The sequence below is a fragment of the Gaeumannomyces tritici genome, assembly GCF_000145635.1.
Source record: "Gaeumannomyces tritici R3-111a-1 unplaced genomic scaffold supercont2.3, whole genome shotgun sequence".
Taxonomy (NCBI): Eukaryota; Fungi; Ascomycota; class Sordariomycetes; order Magnaporthales; family Magnaporthaceae; genus Gaeumannomyces; species Gaeumannomyces tritici.
In genome coordinates, this window is record NW_008804547.1 from 2754394 (window position 1) to 2777271 (window position 22878).

A 22878-nucleotide genomic window follows, 5' to 3' on the forward strand; every position below is an offset into this window, starting at 1 on the left:
CTCTCGGCGCGCTTCTTGGCGGCGCGGCGGTCGTCGCGCTCGCGCCGGGCGCGCTCCTCGCGGCGCTTCCTGGCGGCGTCCTTGACGAGGTGCAGCATGTCCGAGGTGCAGTCGCACGTGCGCCACTTGCGGCCGCACACGAAGCAGAACTGGGCGCCGCACCGGCACGTCATGTGGTGGCAGGCGTCGGCGTGCTCGACCAGCACGTCGCACTTGAAGCAGCGGCGCCAGGCCTCCTCGTCGGCCAGCTCGTCGGCCAGTCGCCGGTCCGGGTCGCGCCGGCAGTTGGGCCCGTCGTCCGGGTGGCCGGGCTGGCCGCAGGGGATGCAGATGGGGTGGCCGCGGCAGCAGCTCGTCGTCTTGCTGGTCGTCGTGGCGATGATGCTGCCGCTGCTCTTCATCCGCCGGAAGGAGGAGCTGTGGCGCTGCCCCACGAAGACGCCGCAGTCCGGGTGCGGGCAGTACAGGCGCTCCTTGGCGGGCACCCTGTATTCGGCGGCCCTGTTGGTGTAGCGGATGCGGAGGCCGCGCGGAAGGCCATTTACGATGGCGTTCAGGGGCACTTCGTTCAGGCAGCACCTGGGCGGCCACTGCGCCTCTGTGGCCAGCGCCGTTTCGATGAGCCGCTCGAAACACGGCCGGCAGTAGCTATGGCAAGCTGTCTTTACCGTTTTCTTTGGCACAAAGTCGTCCAGGCACGCGACACATTCTCTGCATGTATTGTTTGTCGATTAGCCCCGTGCTGTATACATGGCTGGAAATAAATCATGTCCCAACTTGATAGTGTAGCTTGACATGATCAGGGGCCAGAGAGGGAAACTCTTACACTGTTGTGACGGGTGTTTTCCCTTTTGAAGTTAGACTGGGCAACATGAAGGATATCCCGTGTTTGCCATGCATTTCCTGGAGCACGCCCATGATCCCCCGACCAAAAAGCCTCTCCTGTCGGGCAGGCGGCTCACTCGGGAGAGTTTCAGCAGTAGCTCCAGCGTCGGCATATCCTGTTGAAGCTTTGTGTTCCAACGCCACAGTCTGTGAGTCTGGGACTCTTCGCTTCCGATCCGGCGTTGAGTCCGGGCGTGAGGTTGACGATGCTGCAAACTGTTGGCCAGTCTGTTCCCTCGTTTCTTCGTCCCGTTGCCGTTCCAGAGATGCCCGACGCCTGACATTCTCAGCCGACGTCTGGACCACACTCCTCACCTCGTCTCTAACGCCGTCGAGCAGACTGGAAAAGACATCAGGCGGCTCATATCTAAACCAGTCTTGAGCGAAATCTTCCCCAAATTCGGCCTCGCCGCCTGCCACGTCCACTAGGCCACTCGCCTCTTGCGTGGTCCGGTCGACCTCGATACTCTTTCTCCTGATAGCGACGTTCTCTGGAGTGATCGGTCGTTTGGGGATGGGGCCTACGGCGTTCATGAGTGCCGCAGCAGCGCTAGCATGAGTGATTTGGACGGCGGTTTCCGTCATCGTGGAGGAGGCATCTGCCAGTAACAAAGGTACCACCTCGGTGCTGATGACGATGAGCGAATAGTAAATAGAGGGAAAGCAATGATGACACAGACTCAGGCTTGGGTAAACATACTTCTTCACGAAACGGGAGGTGCGAGGTATGTGCCCGTAACTCTCGACGCGACGGACACGACAGAGAACAGCAGATATCTTTGACCGGCCAAGGTAGACATAAGGAAGCAGGGCGCAGGACACTGCACCGGCCAGGACCAAAACGAAGCGGCAGAAGGACTCTGGGTCCAAAGAGAAGCAGGGAGTCATCTTGGACGCCTAAGATGGCAAGGTAGGTAAGGTGTGTGTGCGCCGTGTACCGCCCCCTCCCCCAGAAGCACAGAAAGCCAAACGCTAAAATAGGCGCGCAGGCCAACAACTGGGTGCAGAGGCGGAGGCGATGCCCGACCTTTGTCAAGAGCCCGTGCAGGCTTCAGGACTGGACGGCTGCCACAAACGGTCCCCCAGTCCTAGACGGACGACTCGGAAGCAGCCACGAGGACCACCACGAGAGACGCAGGCAGGCCCCGTTCAGCCCACCGAGCTTGCCTTGGGCCTCACTGGGCAGGCTGCTTAGTGTCCGAGGCTTAGACGCCCAAAAGAAAGCCAAGGGTGGACAGGGCTGGTGGGGGTTGCGGCTGATTGGGTTGGTGGGGCCCCGCAGGCCGAGAGCACTTGGCTCTGCATGTGGTCTCGAGTGGTGACTTCACTGCCATTGTCTCAGCCACTGGGATCAGCATCATGTAGAAAGCGAAAAGTCGGTCGAGGCAGTTGCAATGGATAATGGATGCTTTCTTTGGCCGTAGCTGCCACTCCTGTTGTTAGTAGCGCGGGGCTGGAGTGGGGTCGGTCCTGCTTGATTGATCAACATGGTGCCCAGATTGTTCACATCGGCAACCCAATCCAGCCACCGAAGACAGGTGGAGTTGGGATGGGCAGTCCAGTCCAGTAAAATGCCCTCGATTCGGTGTAAAAACTGGCATGCCTGGGCGATGCGGTATCAGCTGCTTGCCAAAGCGCTTGTTGCCCAAGACCGACACAGCCACGACGTGAACCTTGGTCGAGATGACCACACATCCATGTCATCCGACGGACAAAGGTGCCTTGTATCAGAGCGTTGCTGGTTATTTTCTTTGCTGTTATTCATCCCATCTATGTCACTAGTCTTATTATAAAGGGGTATCACGGGTGTCATCATGGTGGAATCCGGCTTCAAAGTAGGTAGCCGAGTTGTCGCTGGAGCGGGTCAGACTCGGCGCCTGCCAGCAGCCAGTCTGGGCAATAGGTAGGCATTCCATTAGCGGCGCGGCTGCGTGTACGAGACCTGCGTCGTCGTGGTCTGCACGATGCCTCTGTCGCTGCCCGCCTCGTCGCTGCGCTTGGTCTCGAGCGAGGATCGGCCGGCGTAGGCCTGCGACTCGACGTCGGCGCGCCCGTCGAGCTTCATGAACTGCTTCTTGCCAAGGCCCTTGCTAGGGATCTGGCCGATGGTCTGCAGCTCGGACCCGTGGCTGTTCGAGAGACTCCCCGTGCCCTTGCTCTTGGATTTCCTCCACACGCTGCTCAGAAGACCGGGTGCGACGGCTCTGAAGAAGTGGCGCAGCGTCGAGAGACATGCGCACATTATAAGGAGATTGGCTTCGATGAGACTGTTTTGAAACGTGAAAGGGGTTATGGTCAGTGTACTGCGTTGCGCCTTTGGAAGAGGATCGAGAGCAGGGGCAGGGAACAAAGACTCACATCCAAACAACGACTGGGCCACCACCCCAGGTCTGATTCACTTCGTCCATGATGGCGATTAGGAGGTACAGGCGGACGATGGAAGTAACAACGGTCCTGCGCGGACAATCCAGCAGTTAGTCTCATGTCCAAGTGCAGCAGAGGGGACCCCCTCGCCGCCGGGGCGGTACCACAACGTACGCTGAGCCGATGGCAAACAGGGCGAGCAGGCCAATCTTCTTGTTCCTCGGTATATGCAGGCCCAACGCCATCGGAATGGGGATAGCGATGATCATGACGTCCGTAATGACGCCCAGGGCAGCGGTTGCCTTGTACATGGTCGGTCTGTCCATGCACGAGCCCTCGGCCGGCGGGAACGCGAGGTCGTAGCTCTTGGCGATGGGCCAGCGCGGGAAGACTGAGGTGAAAAAGATTCCGATTCCAGACCCGATCACGACAAACATGGTCATGTAAACGGATCATCGGTACCAATTGTGGACAGCGTTGACTTCGAGAAGGAAAAGCAGGATGACCACTTTGGACAGCGCCGTCGGGACCGTGTAGACAACCGAGTTAAGGTAGCCTCCGGTCTGTGGTCGCCCATCAAGGTCAGTAAGCACTCTCCTCTGGGCTAACTTCTCCTAAAGACCAGAGTATCTCGGCGTGGTTTTTTTTTTTTTTTGGTAACGTACGAATACATACTGCTGGAACAAGTCGAGTGGAATCTCCCAGCCGTGGACACCGATGTATCCCAGGGCGAACGAGCCTATGAAGGTCGATAGAGACATCGTCAGCCAAGCCGCTCGTAAACTAGCGTTAGTTACTAGATCTAGCACTTACGGATTACCAACGCTTGGATAACGATGCTGCCGAGCTGCAGGGAGTTGAGAGGACAAGTCAGTCACCAAGTTGGTCAGAAACTCTCGCGCCTTTACCTCTTCATCTCGTCCTTTGCTTTTCGCCATTTCTTTTTTCTTTTCTTCGCTCTTTTTCTTTCTCCCGTCGCCTGACCATGAGAGCGGTACTGCTACGACAGAGGCATGTATACGTACCCAAGCACCAACAAGGAGGCCTATCCCGAAACGTCAGCGTAAATATCATCTAGAAGCTTAACCTTAGCATGAGTCGCAATAGGAGCCATAGACAAACATCCCATCCATCAAGGCCAATCTTCTTTCTGATGTGGATTTTGACGTAGAACCTCTGGAATACGAAAAACAGGGCGAGGGCCATGCCTATGGCGGCAATGGCATAAGCTGCCCCTACCGAGTTCCGCTGCGGATTGGCAAAGTCTACGACATAGCCAGGCGGCGGCGGGATCGCCGCCGGGACGCCGTTGATGACAGCCGCCATGTTGGACGATGGTTGTGGGATTCCTCGAACAAAGGTCGATACGGGTTGCACGGACGGCACGGAGCGGGAAGGACGGGAAGGGTGGGACCAGAATGGGGAACATGAGAGGGAAGTGCCGTCGTTTTCAAGGGCCGTATTACACGCAAGGGCTTGCACTTCATCTAGGAAGTCCCAGCACCTCACACCTTTGTGGCGCACATTGCCGACGCCGTCAGCTGGCTAGTCGCATGGAACCTGGGGTACTACCTACGAAGCCAATGCCTCTGTCTGGCATAGCCGTCTTCTGGCGACCAGGGGGTCAGCCATCTAACCCATGGCGAGTCCTTCCTTATAGGGCACAGAGTCGAGCGTATTCCAGCGATTGTAAGAAAACAGGGTTTTCTCCACCCTTGCCCTTTGGCTTTGGCGGGGTGGGAAAAGAAATGTGACAGGGGGGGGGGGGGGGGGGGCTTCTGAGTGGATGAAATGATGGGGAAAAGGGGCGCGCAGCTGGGCAGCCCAACCTTTGCAAATCCAAATCACCCCAGCCAGCTAGGTCTCGAGGTTTGGTGTCACGCAACCTAGTGCTAAAGATGCAGCGTCTGTGAGCGGTGAAAGTTCCATGGCCACCACTCGTGGCGTGGCCTCAGTTCGATCGATCTGACGTCTACCCAACGGCGGCTCGCGTGGGCTGACATGGAGGTCAACTCATCGGCAGATAAGACACCTGGGGATACCAGAATACTGGGTGGATGTTCCGCCATTTCGGGGCAAGCAGGAATAGGCACACAAGTCCGCCTCTACTACGCAGCGCCCTCCACCGCGATAATGCATGTCAGATATCACACCCACAGTAACGTGGTATAGAAAGACACAGGGTTTCCCCAAGGGTTCACACGCCCGAGCCTCCTTCACCCCAACCATGGCGGATCTATCCAGCTGGCGGCATCTCGTTGTGCTTCACTCCCTGTCCCATTCGCCTACCAGGGCCGTCTGCTAGAGAGTGTTGGAATATTGCAGCGGCAGATCCCCGGTCCGGTCACAGTTCCGCACGCCCCTTTTTTCTTGGCTTAGCTTGCGCCCTCGGGACACCAGTCTTCGCGGCAGTCATGTTTCCCCGGGCTGGACTGTCCGCCATCGCCGCGCTCATGGTAACCATAGCCGTCTCAACTGGCCCATGCTCCACCAAAAGTCCGGTACGTACCCGGGTTCGCTGGTACCTCCCAGCCTTGACTAAGCGGGCCTGCCTACCAAGGCTCGAGGTCTCAAACTCCGAAAGTCGTGCTGACCTCTTGGCTCGTGCTCGCCCGGACGAATAGTGTGCTACCCTCGCGGCCGCGGGCCTCCAGGACACCGTGCTCAAGCCGGGTGATGCCGCCTACGCGGAGCGCATCAACACGCTGTGGTCCGCCTCGGCCCGCCTGGCGCCGGCGTGCATAGTCACGCCCAAGGACGCGGCCGAGGTGTCGGTAGTGCTGCAGACCCTGCGGAAGATGCCCCGGGCCAAGTTCGCCATCCGCAGCCGCGGCCACAGCCACTGGGCCGGCGGCAACAACGTCGACGGCGGCGTCGAGATCGACCTGAGCGCCCACTTCGTCGGCGCCACGTACGACGCCGGCACCAAGCTGGCCTCGGTCCTGCCCGCCAGCCGCTGGGGCACGGTGCTCAAGGACCTCGAGCTCCAGCACGGCGTGGCCGTCGTCGGCGGCCGCGACGGCAACGTCGGCATCGGCGGCTTCCTCACGGGCGGCGGCAACTCGTACTACACGGGCAGGTACGGTTTCGGCTGCGATAATGTCGTCAACGCCGAAGTCGTGCTCGCCGACGGCCGCGTCGTCAACGCCAACAAGGACGAGAACGCGGACCTGTTCAAGGCGCTCAAGGGCGGCTGGGGCAACTTTGGCATCGTCACCCGCTTCGACCTCTTCACCTTCCCCAGCGGCCCGGTCTGGGGCGGCGCCCGCTTCAACAACGTGTCGCAGGGGGCCGTCGTCGTCAGCTCCATGGTCAACTTCACCGCGAACTCCCGCGAGCACCCCGGCGCCGCCTACCTCATCAGCTGGACCTACAACCCGGCCGTCGGCAAGGAGCCGGTCCTCGCCCAGTTCCTGATCGACACCGACGGCGTCGCCGCCGGCCCCGCCTTCACCGAGGCCCTGCAGTCGACCCAGCTCTTCAACGACTTCACCACGCGCCGCATGGACCAGCTCGTCGACGCCTACCTGCTCCCGGCCGGCAGGCGCAACGTCTGGTTCACCCTGACCTTTGCCAACGATGTCCGCGTCGTCAACAGGGCCGACGAGCTCAACGCCGTCTTCGTAGCCGACATGCTCGCGGCCGTGCCCGCCGACCAGCTGGCCACCCAGGTGCTCTTCCAGCCCATGCCCGAGCTCTTCTTCGAGCTTGGCCGGGCCAGGGGCGGCAACGTCCTGGGCATGGACCGCGTCGAGGGCGACTCGCTCCAGTGGCTGCTCGCCTGCACCGTCGAGACGGCCGAACAGGAGAGGCTGCTGCACGAGCGGTCCCTCCGCTTCAAGACCGAGCTGGCCGACTACGCGAGGTCCATCGGCGTACTGCGCGAGTGGCAGTACATCAACTACGTCGACCCCACTCAGGACCCCGTCGACAGCTACGGCCCTGACAACGTCGCCTTCCTCAAGCAGGTCTCGGCCAAGTATGACCCTAAGGGCTTCTTCCAGAAGCAGCAGGGCGGTGGCATCAGGCTGCCTGCCTGAGTCGTACCCGTCTAAATAAAGTCCGTCTTACCCATCGTGGTACATATATCGTATAAATCACGCTAGTAAATGGACAAATAATCGAATGACACGTCTTGGCGTTGCAACTGCGCGTCTGTGATTCGTCAACAAGAAGCTATGGGGGACCTTGCAGTGGTGCTGTCCTGCTTCGGGTTGGGCCTCGGGATTTCATCTCCTGTCTTCACGTTTTGGGACTCTCCCAAAGATTTGTCGCTGCTAGCCCTGGAGCTGAGATCAGCATGATATATACCTGGTACCTAGTAGTTGTGGAAATGATGTGGGGCATCTATCGTGGCCCAACAGTGATGACCCTTGGTGGATGCTCAGCTCAAACCTCGGGTTCGCCAAGGATCGAAGGATCACCGACGACTGCAGCTTTTCGACAATGACAAGGCCCCTGGCCCCCTTAGCTCGTTTAGAGCTTAGCCTTGCCCTTGGCCTTGCCAAACACAACCTTGTTGGTGCAGGACCCGACACCCTCGAGCGCGACCTCGACGACGTCCCCGTCCTTGAGCCACAGCTGCGGCTTGCGGCCCATGCCGACACCCTGCGGAGTGCCCGTCCAGATGAGGTCGCCAGGCAGCAGCGTCGTGCCACGGCTGAGGAACGCAATGGTCTGGGCCACCTTGAAGATCATGTCGGCCGTGCTGCTCTCCTGTACCGTCTGCCCGTTGAGCTTTGTCGAGATCTGGAGCGCCTGTGGGTCCTTCAGCAGCCCGCTGCTGACGACGCCCGGCCCGTAGGGGGCCCAGCCGTCGAAGCCCTTGCCCAGCGACCACTGGCCGCCTCCGCGTTTGACTGAGGCGAGAAGGGGAAGTGCGTCAGCGTGCATCTAGACCGAGGGTTTAAGACACAGGCAAGGCCGCCAGTGCCGCCGGCGCACTTACTCTGCCAGTCCCGGTGAGAGACGTCGTTGCCTACGGCATAACCAAGAACGTAGTCCAGGGCGTTTGCTTCGCTGACGTCGGCGCATTCCTTGCCTATAACGACTACAAGCTCACATTCGTAGTCCAGACCATCGCCCTCTTGTGCCATCGGGTGAACAGGGATCGGGTCAGAGGGACCGGAGAGAGAAGTGGCTGGTTTGTACTGTTTGTACCATCCGTCCGAGGACATTAACATTTCGCTCACCTCTTCCTCAAGTGTGAGTGAGAGTTGTGAGATGGGGACAATATCGATTTCAACTTACAAAGAGCACTGGGTACTGAGGGATCGGCAGGTTTGACTAGAAGCGACAAGGCTGCATGAGCTAACACCAACTCGGGCGAAGGAGAGGTTTATATTACCTCTTTGGCGTGCAGAGCATAGTTCAGCCCAAGGCACCGAACAGTGCGGACGTCCTGGGGCGCGAGCGGTGACAACAGTCTGTCGACGCGGGCGACACGGTCCGTCACTCGATGCTCGCCAAAGATGTCGCCCTCGATGACGCGCGCCTGCTTTGCCTTGGCCATGTCCGCCGTCCCCTCGGGCAGGATGGCGTCTCCATAGTACGTGCGGCCGTCATCGGCCACAAATCGGACAAGGCGCTGTTCCACGTGAAGAGATAACGTGTTAGTTGTGCGATGTGACCCCGGCCTCTGGGGGCATTCGTATGAGCTCACCGAGAATACCGGCATTTTGATGCTATATGATCTTGATTGGGGATTCGAAAAGGGGTGAAATGCCCGGGTTGTTGTTGCTGCAGCTCTTGTGAGCCTTCGTGTCATGAAGGAGGAGGCGCTCATCATCTCTTATCAAACAGTTGAGCTCTGGCTACCAAGCGGGCCGACGGGATAGGCGGAACACCTCGGCGTCTTTTCCGCGAAGCGGAGCGGCAAGGTTGCTGAGAGGGGACGCTGTCAAGGGTTCTTTGCGGAGCAACATGGGGCGGCTAAACACCGGAAGGACTGGTGCCGAGCTTTTGTCTGTTTGGAACTGAACACTGAATGAAAAGCTTTGCAATTTTACGATAGTCGGAGCATTCCAAGCAGCCCTGAAAGCACCAGACAAGTCGGGTACCTGTGCTACTCTGGGCAAGTCCGCTGGTCGCCAAGGCCCACTGGCTCACCAGTGCTGACGTCAGGCCCAGTCGCAGCCCTCAAAGCTCTAAACTCCATTTTGTGGAACCTCCCTTTTTTATTTTTATTTATTTTTATTTTATAACTCCTCTCCCGTGATATCTCACTCTTTCTCAACTCCCACCTCCAGCGCCTATCATTTCCAAATCCTTCGCCATGCCCCGTCTCTCTGGCCTGCAAAAGGAGGTCCTGGCCCTCTACCGTAACTCCCTGCGCGAGATCCGCAAAAAGCCAGCGCCTGCTCGCCCCCACTTCCATGCTTTTGCGAGAGCCGAGTTCGAGAAGAACCTGGCCATAGACAAGCGTGACTTTGCGGCCGTCGAGTACCTGCTGCGCAAGGGCCGACGACAGCTCGAGACGTACTCGGCACCGGGCATCGTGCGCATCAGTTGATGGGTGCCTGGTAGTGAAGGGTCCGCCCCCATGGCCTTGGGACTAGGTGTTGTTCGGGTAGCTAAGCAGGCCTGGTCCCGAGGGAGAAAGCACGCCCTGTGGTGATGCAGGAGAAGCCCATGCGTGGAAGGCAGAGCATCGTACTATCCAAAAATGGATGAGAAGGCTTACGGGCAGTCGCGGCCTTGATCAAGGCTGGCTGGCCGTAGACCAAAGGGCGGCTGAACCATAGGCCCCCAGAGGCGGCCATCGCCATTGTTTCGCTTCTGGCCTCGGCTGGCTCTGGGCCAAGGGCGGACACTTTGTCTCGCTACACCCCCTTTTTTTGGAATCGGCCTTTTTGGAATAATGGACGATGCCTGCATTCAACTTAACTTAGAAGGGAAGTTCGCATCATTTTCCTAAACTCGGCTTCAACCTAGGCGGTTCCTCTCGCGACGCCGCTGCCAGCCCCAGGACCGTCTCGTCACGCCCATCTCCCGCCGCGACCGCCCGCCTGCCCACGTCGCTGCTACAGATCTCACCGATCGGACCGTCACCCGGCAAACGGCCGCACCGCCAGCGGAATGTCATAAGGAAACGGCGCCGGAGTGGGGTCAGGGTCTCGTTCAATAGGTCCTCCTCCAGCGCCGCCTCTCTCGCTGGTGGTTATCGCACCCGAGCCGCCAAGACCCGGACACCCGGCAAAGACAAGAAACACGGCAAACATGGGTCAGGCAGCGGAAGGTCGTCATCTGGCGGCCAGGGCCGAAGTGGCCGTGGGCTGGCCTGGGGCTCGGTTAATAGGAAAACAAAGGGCTTCCAGACTTGGGTTGGCCACATACTCGGCCCGAAAGACGGCGCCACCTCCAATAGCCACCAGCGCATCAAACCAGCCGATATCAGTCATCCTATACCCTTGCTGCTTCCTTCGGATGGCGATGGGTCGACACCCCGAAAGCCTGTGGTGCCGTCCCAGCCTCAGGACGGGCGGTACTCGCTGATGCAGGTTCCCGAGGAGCAAGCAGACGTCGCCCGCTGGACGGTTGCACCCGGACTACGAGATGGCTCGGGCGCAGATGCCCTTGAACGCGGCGCTACTCACCCAGCGCTCTTCTCGACCGAGTATGCTCACGTGGGGCCCTTGGACCACGGCTACGACGGCCACGCGTCGTCCAAGGAGAATGCTCGCATCCCCGCTCAGAAACACAGTGTCATCACCAGAAAACCCGTCGGCGCCTGTAACCGCGACACACGCTTGGCAGAGGGCCAAGACCGACAGCGTGCTGCCCAGGCGCCACAGAGGAAGTCGCGGGAGCCTGTGTCGGTCGTGCCCACGCTGACTTGCAGGCAGGAGAAGCGATTCGGCCTGGCCGACCCCAAAGTTTGGAGCACAGTTTCCAGGACGCTGTCGCAGCAGCAACGTCTCTCGGATATTGTGACTCCAGAGCAGTCCGAGAGGTCGTCCTGTCTTGATGAGGTACCACAAAGGTCTCCGAGCCAGCAGAAAAAGATAGATCGATTTACAAGGGAGCTTCAGAGATACCAATCGGTCCACCCAAAACCGCCAGAGTCAACGCCACCAGAGCCGCCGTCCCGGGATTCTTTCCGGACAGTCAGCGCCCTCATACCTTATCACGGCGAATTCAAGGATGCGGGTCTGGCGGTCACCTCGGCAGAGCAGATGCGGCTGCTTTCGGCCCTTAAGCCCGATTCCCGCGTCACAAACCCTGGCTGCGCCCCAGTGCATCTGGCTTCTTCGAGCAAACATGTGGGTAAAGATGTGGCGCGAGGGTCGGGGACCGGACTGCTGCCACAGCGGTTAGCGGAAAAGAGGCTTGGCAGACCTTGTAGTATCCAACAGACGCCGCCCGGTGGCATTGCAGGGCCCGCGGCGGACCCAGTGCCCGCAACGCCCAAGCATCCCAGTACATCTCCCCGTAAGGTCTTGCCGTGGCTATGCGAGAAGCAAACAGGGCCTCTGCCAGCCCCAGGCACAAAGGCAGTTTCTGGTGTGGCAGTCGATGGTCCGAAGACTCCTGTTGCCCGCGTCGCTGCTCGCGTGTCGACAAGGGAACCCGGAAAAGTGCCATCTATGCGCCCACCAAGCGTGACATTCATAGATCCTCGTCGACCTCCGCCTATCCGAAGGAATTTACGCGACACACACGGAGATGCACGTGGCTCGTATGCGACCTGCAGAGCGCCCCCGATACCTCTCAAGTCGGCTTCCAGAGAGGCGAGCCCGGGCTGGGCAGTGCAAGCAACCCGCACAACTCGTGATCAGGCCAGGCCGGAGATAAGTGTTCTTAGTAACTCAAGGTCAAAGGGAAAAGCGCCAATGGTAGCTTACGTGGAGGCGGAAACATGTAATTCTCCCCAATCTCGGGATCGCACAGAGCTCCATGACAGGGGAACTCGGACGGATCATGGCGAATGGGCAGCTGAAAAAGGTCTACCGCCTCCCACGGAATCACAGAGGAAAGACGCCAGGAGGAGCAGCAGCGGCCGGGTATCACGCATTTCGGCAACCATCAGGCCCCAACCGACGACCATTCCAGAGGAGACCGAGATGCCCGACGCGGACAGGACTGTTGACGTCAACAAGCCGCTGCCAAAACCCCCAGGCGAGGCGGGACCGCCTGCAGCAGGGGCACCTCAAGATCACGGCGAGCCCAGAGCATCACATACAGCAGCGAGGTCTAGTGCGAAGCAAGAGAAGCCATTACCACCACATTCAGATCAGCCGAGGACAGACCATCACCGCAGCCGAGGCGCTCCGGCGCCGCCGGAACTGCCAAATGCATGGAAATATGCTATTGTTACCGATTCATCACTGGAGAAGGCTTTGGACGGGGTGATCAGCAAACTACGTGAGTTGGATGATGCCAATCGTCTTGTATGCGAGAGGGAGAAGGAGAAGAAGCAGGATATCCGCAACATCAGCGATATCAAGAAGCCGTTGCCCCTGAGGACGTCCAGGACAGGAGACAGCGCCTCACCGCAGGTACCTCCTCCACTACCACCCAAGGAGGACACGTACAGCGCGGCGGGGACGAGACCGGCCACGGGGCCGAGGCAGGAGAGGCGATGGAGAAACGAAGAGGAGGAGGGGTCGGAATGGGAGGACCAGGCAGACGAGCTCCCTCCGCCGCCGCCGCCGCCACCACCGCGCAAGCAGAGAAACAACGAGCAGACGTCGGCGGTAGACCCCCGCGACCGCGACATCAGCGACCGCGACGTGCTCAAGGGCCTCCGGCTGGCGCTGGCGGCGGCGTGCGATGAGGACTACGACGCGTGGATCCGCGGCAGGACGGGGTTGCGGCTGCGGCGCTTCATGGCGGACCTTCAGAGCTTCGAGGACATGGAGCGCGAGGCGGCGGCGCTGGACGCGGCGGCGAGGGCCGACCAGCCGGCGCGCAGGCGCAGGGCGGAGCAGCGGAGGCAAGAGGCTGCACGGTGGAGCAGGCGGATGAGCAATGGCTAGGGAGTTTTTTTTTGTTGGCTTTCTTTTTTCTTTTGGGTTGTGTTTTTTTTTCTTTTGGAGGTATGGGATGAATGCAATACATCAAGGACCTTTAGGTCTGTCCATTCAGGAGAACATAGGAAACATGGAGAGAGAAGCCATGCGTTGTGACGTATTATAGTACAAAAAAAAAGGCACGAAAACGTTGGAGAAAACAACAAGAGCGCAGACATTGGATCCCGGAACCTTGACAACTTCAACCTGGCGACCCCTTGCCAGCTCTCGCCTGCTTCACAGACGTCGTGTCCGTGTTGCTGCCCTTGCTTCCAGTTCCACCCTGCGCCGCCGCCGCCGCCGCCGCCGCCGCATCCTGCCACAAAGGCGGGCTGGTGCTCATGCGCCTGGTGCGCCTGTAGGCCCAGTCGAGCTTGGTCTCGATGGCGCAGCGCACCTCGAGGGCCGACAGGGCGGGCCACACGCTCTTCTCGCCAATGTGGATCCAGTAGCCGAGGGCGTCGCGCGTGGGCACCTCGAGCAGGCGGGCAAAGTCGGAGGCGCGCACCTCGGGCACGAGGGTGAGGGCGGAGCCGCCGCCGGGGACGCGGTCGTCGACGAGGAAGCGGCGGATGCTGGTGGGCAGCAGCCCCAGCTGGTCGAGCTGGCGGAGCCGGTGGCGGGCCTCGAGCCCGGCCAGGCGCAGGAAGAAGCCGAGGGTCGAGGTGGCGAGGCCGGCGCCGGCCGAGGCCGTGGCCGTAGCGCTGCCGCCGCCGCCGCCAAAGACGGACGACGACGACGTCGGGCCGTGCATGTCGGGCCGCAGAAACGGCACGACGTAGGGGCGGGCCTGGCTGATGACAAAGTTGTTGACATTGAAGAGCTCGGCGATGCGTCGGAGCGGCGAGTTGCGCTCGCCGTAGGCCGCCTCGGTCCAGTGCCGGAAGTTGATGGCGTTTGCGGGGCCCCAGCGCTCGATCTCGCCGTTGGGCCGCTTGCAGAGCAGCTGCGTCTCGCGTCCGTACAGGGACGGGAAGTCGGCGTTGGAGGCGGCCGCAGCGGTCCAGATCAGCTGTGTTGGGTGGTGTGATGTTTAGTATGCGTGCAGGTGAGAGAAGAGGAGGGGGTGACAAGAACAAGGAGGAAGAGCGTACCACATGAGGCGAGGTGATGTGGTTCAGCACCGTGGGCACACCTCCCTGCTCGGCCGTTGCGACAGTGATGTTGAGCACGCGGCCGGTACGCCTGAAGGCCTCCTGGAAGGTGAGCTCGCCGACGTTGTCGCGGACGCAGCGCTCGAGCACGTCGACGTCGAGGAAGTAGCCCTTCTCGGTGAAGCGCCTGAGGCGGCGGAGCAGCGTCATCCAGCGGCGTGTGGAGCTAGACGAGAGGGGCGCGCAAGCGTACAGGACCGAGGCGACAAAGGCCGCGATGCTGCCGGCGACGGAGGACGAGGAATCCGCGTCCGCGGCCGGGGGCGTCGACTTGCCCGAGGTCGGCGTGAAGGCGGACAGGTCGATGGCTTCGCCCGAGAGCACCCCCGGCAGCTCCTCGTCGGTGTGGACGGCGATCAGGGCGGCGATCAGGGCGCCGACGGCGGTGCCCGTGATGACCTGGGGGAGCAGGCCGCGCAGGAACAGGGCCTTGACGACGCCGAGGTGGCACATGCCGAAGATTGAGCCGCCCTGGAGGATCAGACTCGTGCGGCCAAAGGCCTGGCGGGTGTCGTGGATGAAGGTCATCTTGGCCTGCATGGACAGAGCCGGAGACGTAGGAGCAGGCCGGGGAGCGGCGGCGTTGGCAGAGGCAGCATGGCCACCGGTGGATACCGCGGCAGCTCCTGGGGCCCGGGAGGGCTGGTCATCCGTGGGCTGGTCGCAAGACTCCTCGTCGACGGCGGGGCTAGTGGGCTGCTGCCGGGACGGGCTGGTAGCAGTCGCGGTGATGGGGGCGGCGAGGAAGTCATCGATGGCAAAGATGACCTGGGCGATGTACTCCTCGATGATGAGCTTAGTGCCGGCGAAGGAGCAGTTGTACAGCTTGGGGGACGTGATGTTCCCCAGGTTGCGCACCAGGCCGGAGCGGATGAGGTTGGGCAGGCGGTGGTGCTGGGTCGGGTCGACGCGGGTGTCGTGCAGCAGCTGCAGGCGGTCCTTGATCAGGGCCCAGTCGTAATGCTTGGACTGGGACATCTCGCGCCAGAGGTCGAAGCCGTGCAGCTTGTCGAGCTGCAGCGCCGCGGCCTCCCAGTCCTCGTACGTGGTCGCGTTGCGCAGCCGCGCCATCCACAGGGCCTTGGGCGGCTGGGACCGCCACCAGCCAAAGAGCTTCTGCAGCCAGCGTTAGGTCGTTGACCGTCGAGGAGGTGACAGAGCCGAGGTCCGGGCAACTTACAATGTACCAGAAGCTGACGACATAGGCAACCGTCTGCCAGATACTCGCAAAGGCCCCCATGGCTGCGGCGAGGAGGACAAGAGACAAACAGCGGATTAGAGATGCATCAGGCCCTCCCGGCCGGCCGGGGGTGTTTGTTGCAGGCGTCGTCGGGTCACAGCAACCAGCTTGGCTGTACGTATTATAGATAATATGTATACAGCTGAGGGCAGGGCGGGCTCGACGCTATCAATGGGCACGCGACAGTGACAGCGGCCTGGCTGCGACTAAGCTTGGTCATCCGCTCGGGAAGAGACAGGCATCTGCAGCTCGGCGCGTTCGGGAATCTAGCCGCTGATCCTTTAACTGCTTTGAATTATCGCAGTGTAGCGTGCTAACTTACCTACCAACTATGTAAAAACCCAGCGTGTCTAGTCACATCACGACCGCGGGTGTTGGAATGAGACGAGGCAGTCCAGTGGTGTGCTGAAATGAGTTGGGTCCTCAGCATTCCCAGCATTTTGCATGTGATTCATGACCCCATCATCGACCATCGTCAGATCTGTGCACCAAACCGCAGCGCCCCCACACGCTGGGGGATCAAGCAACTAAGGCACATTTCCCAGACGAGCCTTTTATAAATTTTGCTGTGAAGGCCCGTATCTTGAGTAGCGCCTCTAGATTTCCCCGTGCCCACGCCCCGTCTATCAGCTGTCATTCTTATCTTCTCCAAGCTATAGATGAAGCCTCTAATGATACAAGGTTTCTGCTACCACTCGGCCCGTTAAAGCCGTTCCGCCTTCCGCCATTATCTTTCCTCACTCATCATCATCATCCACAATGTGCCTCCTAGCCCTGCGGTCGGCATGTGCAGCCGGCGCATCCTCGTCTCCGTCCGCATCGTCGTCGACAGACTCGGCCGTCCTCTGCCGCTTGGCCCGCGGTGCCCGCCTCTCCTCCTCCTCATCGTCGTCATCTAGCAGTTCCTCCTCCTCATCATCGTCGCCTTGCGAGATTTCCTCGTCACTAGGCGCGATAAAATCGTCTCCCATGTCGTAGTCGTCCCCTCGCCGAGCGCCCTGCGGCAGGTCGTCGTCCGAATCGTATTCGGGGTTTCGTCTCTTTTGCCGCTGCGCACCACCTGAGCCCTTGCCGCGCCGGCCGCTCGACCGCTCACCGCTCTCCAGTCCGCTGATAGACAGCCCACCGCCACCACCAGCCCGGCGGGCGCTTGGACCAGCGTCCAGGCGCGCGGCAGCATTCTCTTTGCGGCGCCGAGCTCGCTCACGCTCCTTCTCTGCCAGCTCGGCCTGCTTCCGCAGCGTTTCTGGGTCTTCGGCGGCGCGGAATATGACACCTTCGTCCGCGTGACGGTTCTTGGTTGCCGCGTCCATCGTGGCCATAAGCCGGTCCACAGCTGCGTTCTCGAGTGCCGCGTTCGGTTTGACCTTGTACTCCTCGGTGATGTGGCCCACCGACAGCATCATGTTGGAGCTCAGGTGCGCCGCGGCTGCGTAGTAATTTGCATCACGCCTCGCGTCGTAAGACTTGGCTGGCGGCGCCAGAGACTTGACGTCCACCTCGTAGTGCTGGTCGCCCACCGCCAGCGTCACGGATCCGTCGCTCCACCTATAGATGGCCGCGTTGCTCTCAGGCTTGCCCGTCTCTAGGTTGCGGCGCCAGCGGATAGCGCTTGCGGGGTACTTCTTTCGGTCCTCGGCGAGATCGACCTCGGTCGGCTGGTACGTGTCCTCCTTGTACTGCTCGGGAACCACACGAAGAAAATCGGGTATCCTCATCGTGCGCAGCTGTGCGATGCCAATGGCTGGTTAGTGTCCAAATTTTCCTTCTCGACGAGACAAGCATGCCAACGTACAACGCCATCCTTCGGCTTCGGGGCGCGGTGTCGATAGACGACCTGATCCTGCACACGCGTCTGCTTGAACTCCACCGGGCCCTCATCCTCGCCACCACGGTCATCGTCGCGCTGCCTGTCGTCGTCTTCGTCGTCGAGCTCGTGATCACTAAGCGGACGCTCGTTGTCTGACTCCTCTCCGAAGAGGTCATCACCGCCCTCGGGCATGTCGACAGGATCCTCCGAGTCGGACATGGTTCGCGGTCGTGGGTTCGTGTGTGTCTGGCCGAAGCTGGCTGGCGAATTGGCTGTCGGTATGGCCCAAGCTTAAGAAAGCGGGTTGCGTAGTACAAGCTGGCTATGCGCTCCGTCTTCGGGTCCTAATTGATGAGCCGCGGAGGTGGTGGGTGCCGTCGCGGTTGGTGCCGATCTGTTGTGGCCAGCCCTCGATCGCGGGCCGAAGCAAACCTGGAACGCTCCAGAGCTCAATGGCTGCTCAGTGCACGGGCCATCCCATTTCAAGTGTCTCCTAGCGCGCTCTCACGTGACGGCACTCAATCCAAGCCGTCCGCCTCCCTGGCAGGGCGTTTGGACCCCGCGGGGCATTCCAGGGGCCGACAACCACGACACAGCCCCCCGACCGCCTACCAAGTAGACCTGAGGGCCCGCGGTCCACCGCATATTTCCCAGCTCCAATCCTCCCAAGGAACCGACCCTGGGAAAGGGCGGAAGCAATCAAACACGACCAACGAGACAGACGAGTACAAAAACAGAAGAAGGAAAGCCGGAGAATCCAAGCGCAGACCCAGAAAGACGACTCGCCCAACGCAACCGCCTGCCCCTGTTCTGCAAGCTCGACGCAAAACAAACGATCGCCAGGCTTGATTCGGTTGGCCCTGGGCCTGGACCGCTGCCCTCTCTGGCCCCTCCCTCGCTCACCTCCCTTTTGGGCGTACCAGCAACGACTGACGGGGCCCCGACTTTCGCTTGAGCCTCGGACCCTTGAGTTTCACCAAACACCAACACCTGGCCGGCACCCGCGCCGCCCCTCCTGCAACTGTCAGAAGAAGCGCGCGAGCTGCCGCTGCTGCCATCTCCAGAGGCTGCTGCACCGCCAACCTACCTATCCCGTTCGTAATGTCAAACCTTTTTTCTGGAATGTGAGTCCAATTCTGCATATTCTCTGTCGCCTTTCTTTTGCTGTCGCCCCTCGCATCCATTTTTGCCCTGCACATCTTTGCCAGCCCACGCTCAGCAACGTCTGTCTGTTCGTCTTTCGTACCTACCGCCTCTGTTGCTTCCCCCGGCCCGACTTTCTCTTGATCCCTCCATCTCCGGTTTCCCCCGCCCTTGAGGCCACCCCTCTCCAGCTCCCCGTCGAGGCACCCTGCTCTCAGTGAGACGCAACCTGGCCTCGCAGCTCGAATCAGCCTTGACCCTATCTGGGCTACTGCTGCTACTATCCGATCCGAGTGAGCCACCGCCCCGTTTTCTCAAAGTCGACGCCTCCCTGCACGCCCGGAGCCTCGCCGGGGCTCTGCCCTCGCCGCCACCCGTCCGGCCTGGGCTGCTGGCCCGGTTCTTTTCCGTCCGCTGCCTGTAGGCGAGTCTTGGAGACTGGCTTCGAGCCTAAGCTCTAGGTGCATACATATAAGCCCCTGGTTACCTTGTCGTCTCAAACCCAAGCGGCTAGGGATATGCACCACCCACCTCTGCTGTCACACCCATCTGCACCCCTCCTTGGCAGCCTTGTTTCCCCATGGTCTGCTTGCCCATCACCAAGAAGCTCGGGGGTTCCAGAGTCACCGCTCGCTAGCGTCACGGCGCGGGGAGGCGGCGCGGGGAGCTCGACCTAACCCGACTATTGGGATCCAACCCCAGCTCTCCCACCCTCGTCCTCCCCTTCGAGCACCTCGCCTCACTTTTCTTCACTGTTACTCGATTAGTATACATTCAACCCTACTTGCATGCCTGCCCGTCTGACTGATGATTTAGCAACGCCCGCTTCCGTGGTGGCAACAAACAAACCGGCGGTCAGGTCAAAAGCCCAACTCTGAACCTTGGTCCGAATTCGCCCACTGCTCTGTCCCAGGGGAGTCAGTCGTCAACGAGCTTGGCCTCGAAGCTTCCTCCGCTGCCCAACTCTCCCTCGCTGGCCTACTCTATTGGCATGGACGATAGCGGCGTCATGGCGAGCGGCGAAGACATCCTTAACTCGTACCACCTGCCGAGGCCCCTGCCTCTCTGGCTCAACCCGGGTTATGCCAGGCACATTGTCAAGGGCAACTTCATGACACTGAGCGCCCGCCCCAAGACTGTAGAACAGGGCGAGTGGATTGCGCACCAAGGTTGGCCGCCCCGTCTAGGCCTTTACGGCATCCATTCAACTGGCGTTGCGGGCATCGTCCGGGCATTGAACTCGATGCTAACATGGTCCGGCTAGTTGTTGAGCATTACCGCAACCTCTGGAACTTTGTCAGGGTTCTTCATGAGAAGGAGGAGGATGGAAACACCATCTGCAATGCCACCACCTGCCCACGAACATCTGCTGGAGCGTGAGTGGCACCCGGCCCCCTTCTTCGCCCTCTCAGTGTGGTGACTGGAGTAGACTACTGACACGTACGGTTTGTGGGCCAAAGTAACCATTCCTTTACATGGCTCAACTCGCGGAGGGAACCAGTGGAGCTTCCGGCGCACGAGTACATGACGCTGATGCAGCGATGGATCTCGGGCAAGATCGACGACACCAACATCTTCCCTACCGAGGCCTCGGGCGTCTCGTTTGCACACAACACTCAGTACACGAACGCGCCGCTCTCGCAACTGGCCAACCCGGCGGGTGACGGGTCCTCTGGTGATTGGCTCGGCAAGCGGAGTGGGTTTCCCGAGAACTTTGTCGAGGTGTGCAAGACGATATTCCGCCAGATGTTCCGCGTCTACTCGCATCTTTACTGGGCCCATTTCGTCGAGCCCTTCTACCACCTGAACCTGGAGAAGCAGCTCAACAGCTGCTTCAGCCACTTTGTACTCACAGCCACGGCGCTGGACATGCTCAAGCCCCATGAGCTCGAGCCCATGCAGCCGCTCATCGACCTCTGGGCCGCCAATGGCACCTTCCCCCAGGGGTCGAAAGCCTACGAATACGCCAACCTTCGAGCCGGCGAGCGTCTCTTGCAGCTGGGTGGAATGTCGAACTCTTAGTCCTTTATCAGGGCGATGTCTACCTAACGAGACAGAATAATCTTCAGGGACTCTGCTTGGATGACCTTTGCCTTGCATACATATACGCTTCCCCTGGGTTACCTCTGATGTCAAATCTCATCATCGAGTCACCAGGCCATTACTTGCAGCGTGCGAGTTACTGTCAGGATCTCCAGGTGGCCATTCCCCATCATTGCTGCAGGATGGATACGTGGGATGGATTAATATGCACAATAAACAAGGCTTGACAGGATATACGGTGCAGGATCGAGTCTAGTTGGAATCACGCGGGCAGATGGTGTACGAGGAAGTCATGCAATCGTATATTCGGCCGTTGGCGTCACGAACCAACCGTGCGAATACCATGTTTGGTCGTTTGACGGTTGGAGATATTTGGTAAAGAATGCAACGAGACTGTCCAGAAATAAGAAAGCAGCATGTCTGAGAGCCAGCAATCCTTCCCCCTGAATAGCAAATTTCCCCCATGTCGATTCCTCTTTCCTCCGCGGGCCTCCGGGCCTTTGATCGGCACACAGGAAGCATTACGGCAGTCGCTGAGGCGTGGTGACGACTCAGTATGTCACCTCGCTGATCTTGTATTCGACCAAGACGGGCTTGCCCTGCTCTACGATGAAGCGGCCGGAGCCGACGTAGACTTTGTCGTTCAATGCCTTGAGGGCTGCATCGGAGCTCTCGAATGTGATGTTGGTAACTTTTTTTTGGGGGGGCGTGAGAATTGGAGGATTATTAGTACCAGAGCCAACCAAGTTGAGGGTTGGATGTAGAGAGAAGCTTTTTGTCACACACAGACGTGGCCGAAATCGGTCGATTTGGCCTCGGGCTTGTCACCAAGCACGAGCTTAATCGGGTCAATGAGGGCCAGGTTGCCCGTGTAGCCATAGCGCAGCAGCGCCCCCGATTTGGAGTCCCTGAGCAGGCTGTTGACGTCGAGGCGGGCGTAGCGGCCGTCGGCATCGGGGCGGATGTAGTCGCTGCCGTGGGCGAAGACGCCATCGAACTGGACCTCGTAGCCCGGCTCGGACCTGAGGGAGCCTTCGCCCTCGACGAAGGAGGCCATGAAGAGGTCGCCGTTGCGGGCCGTGCCGATCTGGACGCCCGGGTTGAGCGGGACCTATTTTCGGAGAGGGACGCGGGCGGGCGCCGGGTAGAACCAGATAGTCAGAACCAAATATGTCTGTTGTGTCTCCATGTATTTCCTTTACCATTCTCATTCCATTTCAAGCGTGCTGCCACAGCAGAGGTCGCGTGTCCAACCCACCTGGGCCGTAAAGGCGGGAACGAGCCTGGGGAACCCGGACATGGCGTTCAATGCGGCTGGATGGGTTCTTCGGGGAATTTATTGGTGCTAGAGCAGCGATGTGACAAGGACAACGACACTTCCTGATACTCGGGCCGTGTGGCCAGTTGCCCAAGACGGGCAATGGGGGTCACTTATACGCAAGGTGTCCCTAGGCTGTGGCACTCGAACAACCAGCCGCGATGAGGGGATCGCGGGCGTGCTATGCAGGTATTATTCAGTCACTTGCACCAGAGGGACGGTCTCGAGTAGGGTGCTGGTTTTGAGATGTGTCTCGGAGTTGCTTCTGTGCGTCTGTTCTGGTTTTGATGAGGGGGATGGCAATCCTGCTTGGTTGATATGAGGAGAGGGGCCGCAGGCGAAGAGGGGTTTTGGTCCAGAGGGGTAACCCAAGGTTGGTACGCAGGGCCACACCACCTTCAGATGGCAGCACGAAGCCGAGCCTGAACCATGATGCGGCATTGTGTGCCGATTTCCGTGCCCCAACCGCAGCGCTGCATCTCAGCTGAACCTCGATGCCGAGGCCCCAAGGTACATCCATCGCGGTCACGGTCGAGTCAAATCGTCAACCTGCGGCAGCCAAGACGCAGACCGTCACGAAGGCTGGCCAGAGGAAAAAAAGAAGCTTTGTCCCTTATTTCACTTCTAGACTCTGCTGTTTCTTCTACAAAAGGAAAAGGAATGGTGGTTCGCGGGGAAGCGCAGTTGAGTTTGGGGTGCAGGAATCAGCCGGGGCAGCGGCGCCTTGGCAGCTAAACCTAATCTAATTAGCGGACGTGTTGTGGCGGCTGGTGCCTGTGCTGGGCCCCGTGTTCAGTGGTTGGTCCAATGTTCAGTGGCTGGGGTTCAGTGCAAGGAGAGCCCTGTCCCCTGTCCGCTGGTATTTCTTTCCGTTGTGCCTTCCGCCAGAATCTCAGCCTCACCACCCTGCT

At 60.0% G+C, this 22878-nt stretch overlaps 11 protein-coding genes across 12 annotated transcripts in view; 5 read left to right on the top strand and 6 right to left on the bottom strand.

The window, feature by feature from the left end:
* The window catches only part of GGTG_06042 (hypothetical protein), a gene marked incomplete at both ends in the record, with an annotated part of 2392 nt that extends 922 nt beyond the window's left edge, over positions 1–1470 (bottom strand). The window contains 2 exons of the mRNA XM_009223854.1: positions 87–711; positions 827–1470. Of these exons, the coding sequence (XP_009222118.1) occupies positions 87–711; positions 827–1470 (1269 nt within the window). The remainder of the gene's footprint in view (positions 1–86; positions 712–826) is intronic.
* A 1330-nt stretch (positions 1471–2800) lies between these two features.
* GGTG_06043 (hypothetical protein) lies at positions 2801–4575 on the bottom strand (the record flags this gene model as incomplete). Its single annotated transcript, XM_009223855.1, has 7 exons — positions 2801–3152; positions 3244–3339; positions 3424–3614; positions 3723–3812; positions 3915–3988; positions 4063–4096; positions 4372–4575. The coding sequence occupies 7 exons, from the start codon at positions 4573–4575 to the stop codon at positions 2801–2803; spliced, it is 1041 nt and encodes a 346-aa protein (XP_009222119.1).
* Positions 4576–5104: 529 nt separating this feature from the next.
* GGTG_06044 (hypothetical protein) lies at positions 5105–7783 on the top strand. The gene is made up of 2 exons (XM_009223856.1): positions 5105–5750; positions 5874–7783. The coding sequence occupies exons 1-2, from the start codon at positions 5664–5666 to the stop codon at positions 7287–7289; spliced, it is 1503 nt and encodes a 500-aa protein (XP_009222120.1). The 5' UTR covers positions 5105–5663; the 3' UTR covers positions 7290–7783.
* Positions 7299–9311, bottom strand: GGTG_06045 (fumarylacetoacetate hydrolase). The gene is made up of 5 exons (XM_009223857.1): positions 8912–9311; positions 8597–8836; positions 8500–8535; positions 8198–8399; positions 7299–8108 (listed from the first exon to the last, which is right to left on the bottom strand). Exons 1-5 carry the CDS (start codon positions 9035–9037, stop codon positions 7726–7728), a joined length of 987 nt encoding a protein of 328 aa, XP_009222121.1. The 5' UTR covers positions 9038–9311; the 3' UTR covers positions 7299–7725.
* A 212-nt stretch (positions 9312–9523) lies between these two features.
* GGTG_06046 (hypothetical protein) lies at positions 9524–9760 on the top strand (the record flags this gene model as incomplete). The annotated part of the gene is made up of 1 exon (XM_009223858.1): positions 9524–9760. One exon carries the CDS (start codon positions 9524–9526, stop codon positions 9758–9760), a length of 237 nt encoding a protein of 78 aa, XP_009222122.1.
* A 982-nt stretch (positions 9761–10742) lies between these two features.
* On the top strand, positions 10743–11215 carry GGTG_06047 (hypothetical protein; the record flags this gene model as incomplete). Its single annotated transcript, XM_009223859.1, has 2 exons — positions 10743–11123; positions 11144–11215. The coding sequence occupies 2 exons, from the start codon at positions 10743–10745 to the stop codon at positions 11213–11215; spliced, it is 453 nt and encodes a 150-aa protein (XP_009222123.1).
* A 1096-nt stretch (positions 11216–12311) lies between these two features.
* Positions 12312–13226, top strand: GGTG_06048 (hypothetical protein; the record flags this gene model as incomplete). The annotated part of the gene is made up of 2 exons (XM_009223860.1): positions 12312–12444; positions 12481–13226. The coding sequence occupies 2 exons, from the start codon at positions 12312–12314 to the stop codon at positions 13224–13226; spliced, it is 879 nt and encodes a 292-aa protein (XP_009222124.1).
* Positions 13175–16116, bottom strand: GGTG_06049 (hypothetical protein). Its single transcript, XM_009223861.1, has 3 exons — positions 15594–16116; positions 14354–15529; positions 13175–14271 (listed from the first exon to the last, which is right to left on the bottom strand). The coding sequence occupies exons 1-3, from the start codon at positions 15651–15653 to the stop codon at positions 13462–13464; spliced, it is 2046 nt and encodes a 681-aa protein (XP_009222125.1). The 5' UTR covers positions 15654–16116; the 3' UTR covers positions 13175–13461.
* Positions 16117–16214: 98 nt separating this feature from the next.
* Positions 16215–17895, bottom strand: GGTG_06050 (hypothetical protein). Its single transcript, XM_009223862.1, has 2 exons — positions 17449–17895; positions 16215–17380 (listed from the first exon to the last, which is right to left on the bottom strand). Exons 1-2 carry the CDS (start codon positions 17680–17682, stop codon positions 16391–16393), a joined length of 1224 nt encoding a protein of 407 aa, XP_009222126.1. The 5' UTR covers positions 17683–17895; the 3' UTR covers positions 16215–16390.
* Positions 17896–18084: 189 nt separating this feature from the next.
* On the top strand, positions 18085–21143 carry GGTG_06051 (hypothetical protein). Its single transcript, XM_009223863.1, has 4 exons — positions 18085–18587; positions 19423–19775; positions 19871–19982; positions 20067–21143. The coding sequence occupies exons 1-4, from the start codon at positions 18565–18567 to the stop codon at positions 20626–20628; spliced, it is 1050 nt and encodes a 349-aa protein (XP_009222127.1). The 5' UTR covers positions 18085–18564; the 3' UTR covers positions 20629–21143.
* On the bottom strand, positions 20838–22601 carry GGTG_06052. 2 transcript variants are annotated; one of them, XM_009223864.1, is made up of 3 exons: positions 21908–22601; positions 21436–21760; positions 20838–21340 (listed from the first exon to the last, which is right to left on the bottom strand). In XM_009223864.1, exons 1-3 carry the CDS (start codon positions 21947–21949, stop codon positions 21201–21203), a joined length of 507 nt encoding a protein of 168 aa, XP_009222128.1. In that variant the 5' UTR covers positions 21950–22601; the 3' UTR covers positions 20838–21200. The 2 variants fall into 2 exon arrangements, with proteins under 2 accessions (XP_009222128.1, XP_009222129.1); XM_009223865.1 differs by having other exon boundaries at positions 21852–22601.
* Positions 22602–22878: the final 277 nt, after the last annotated feature.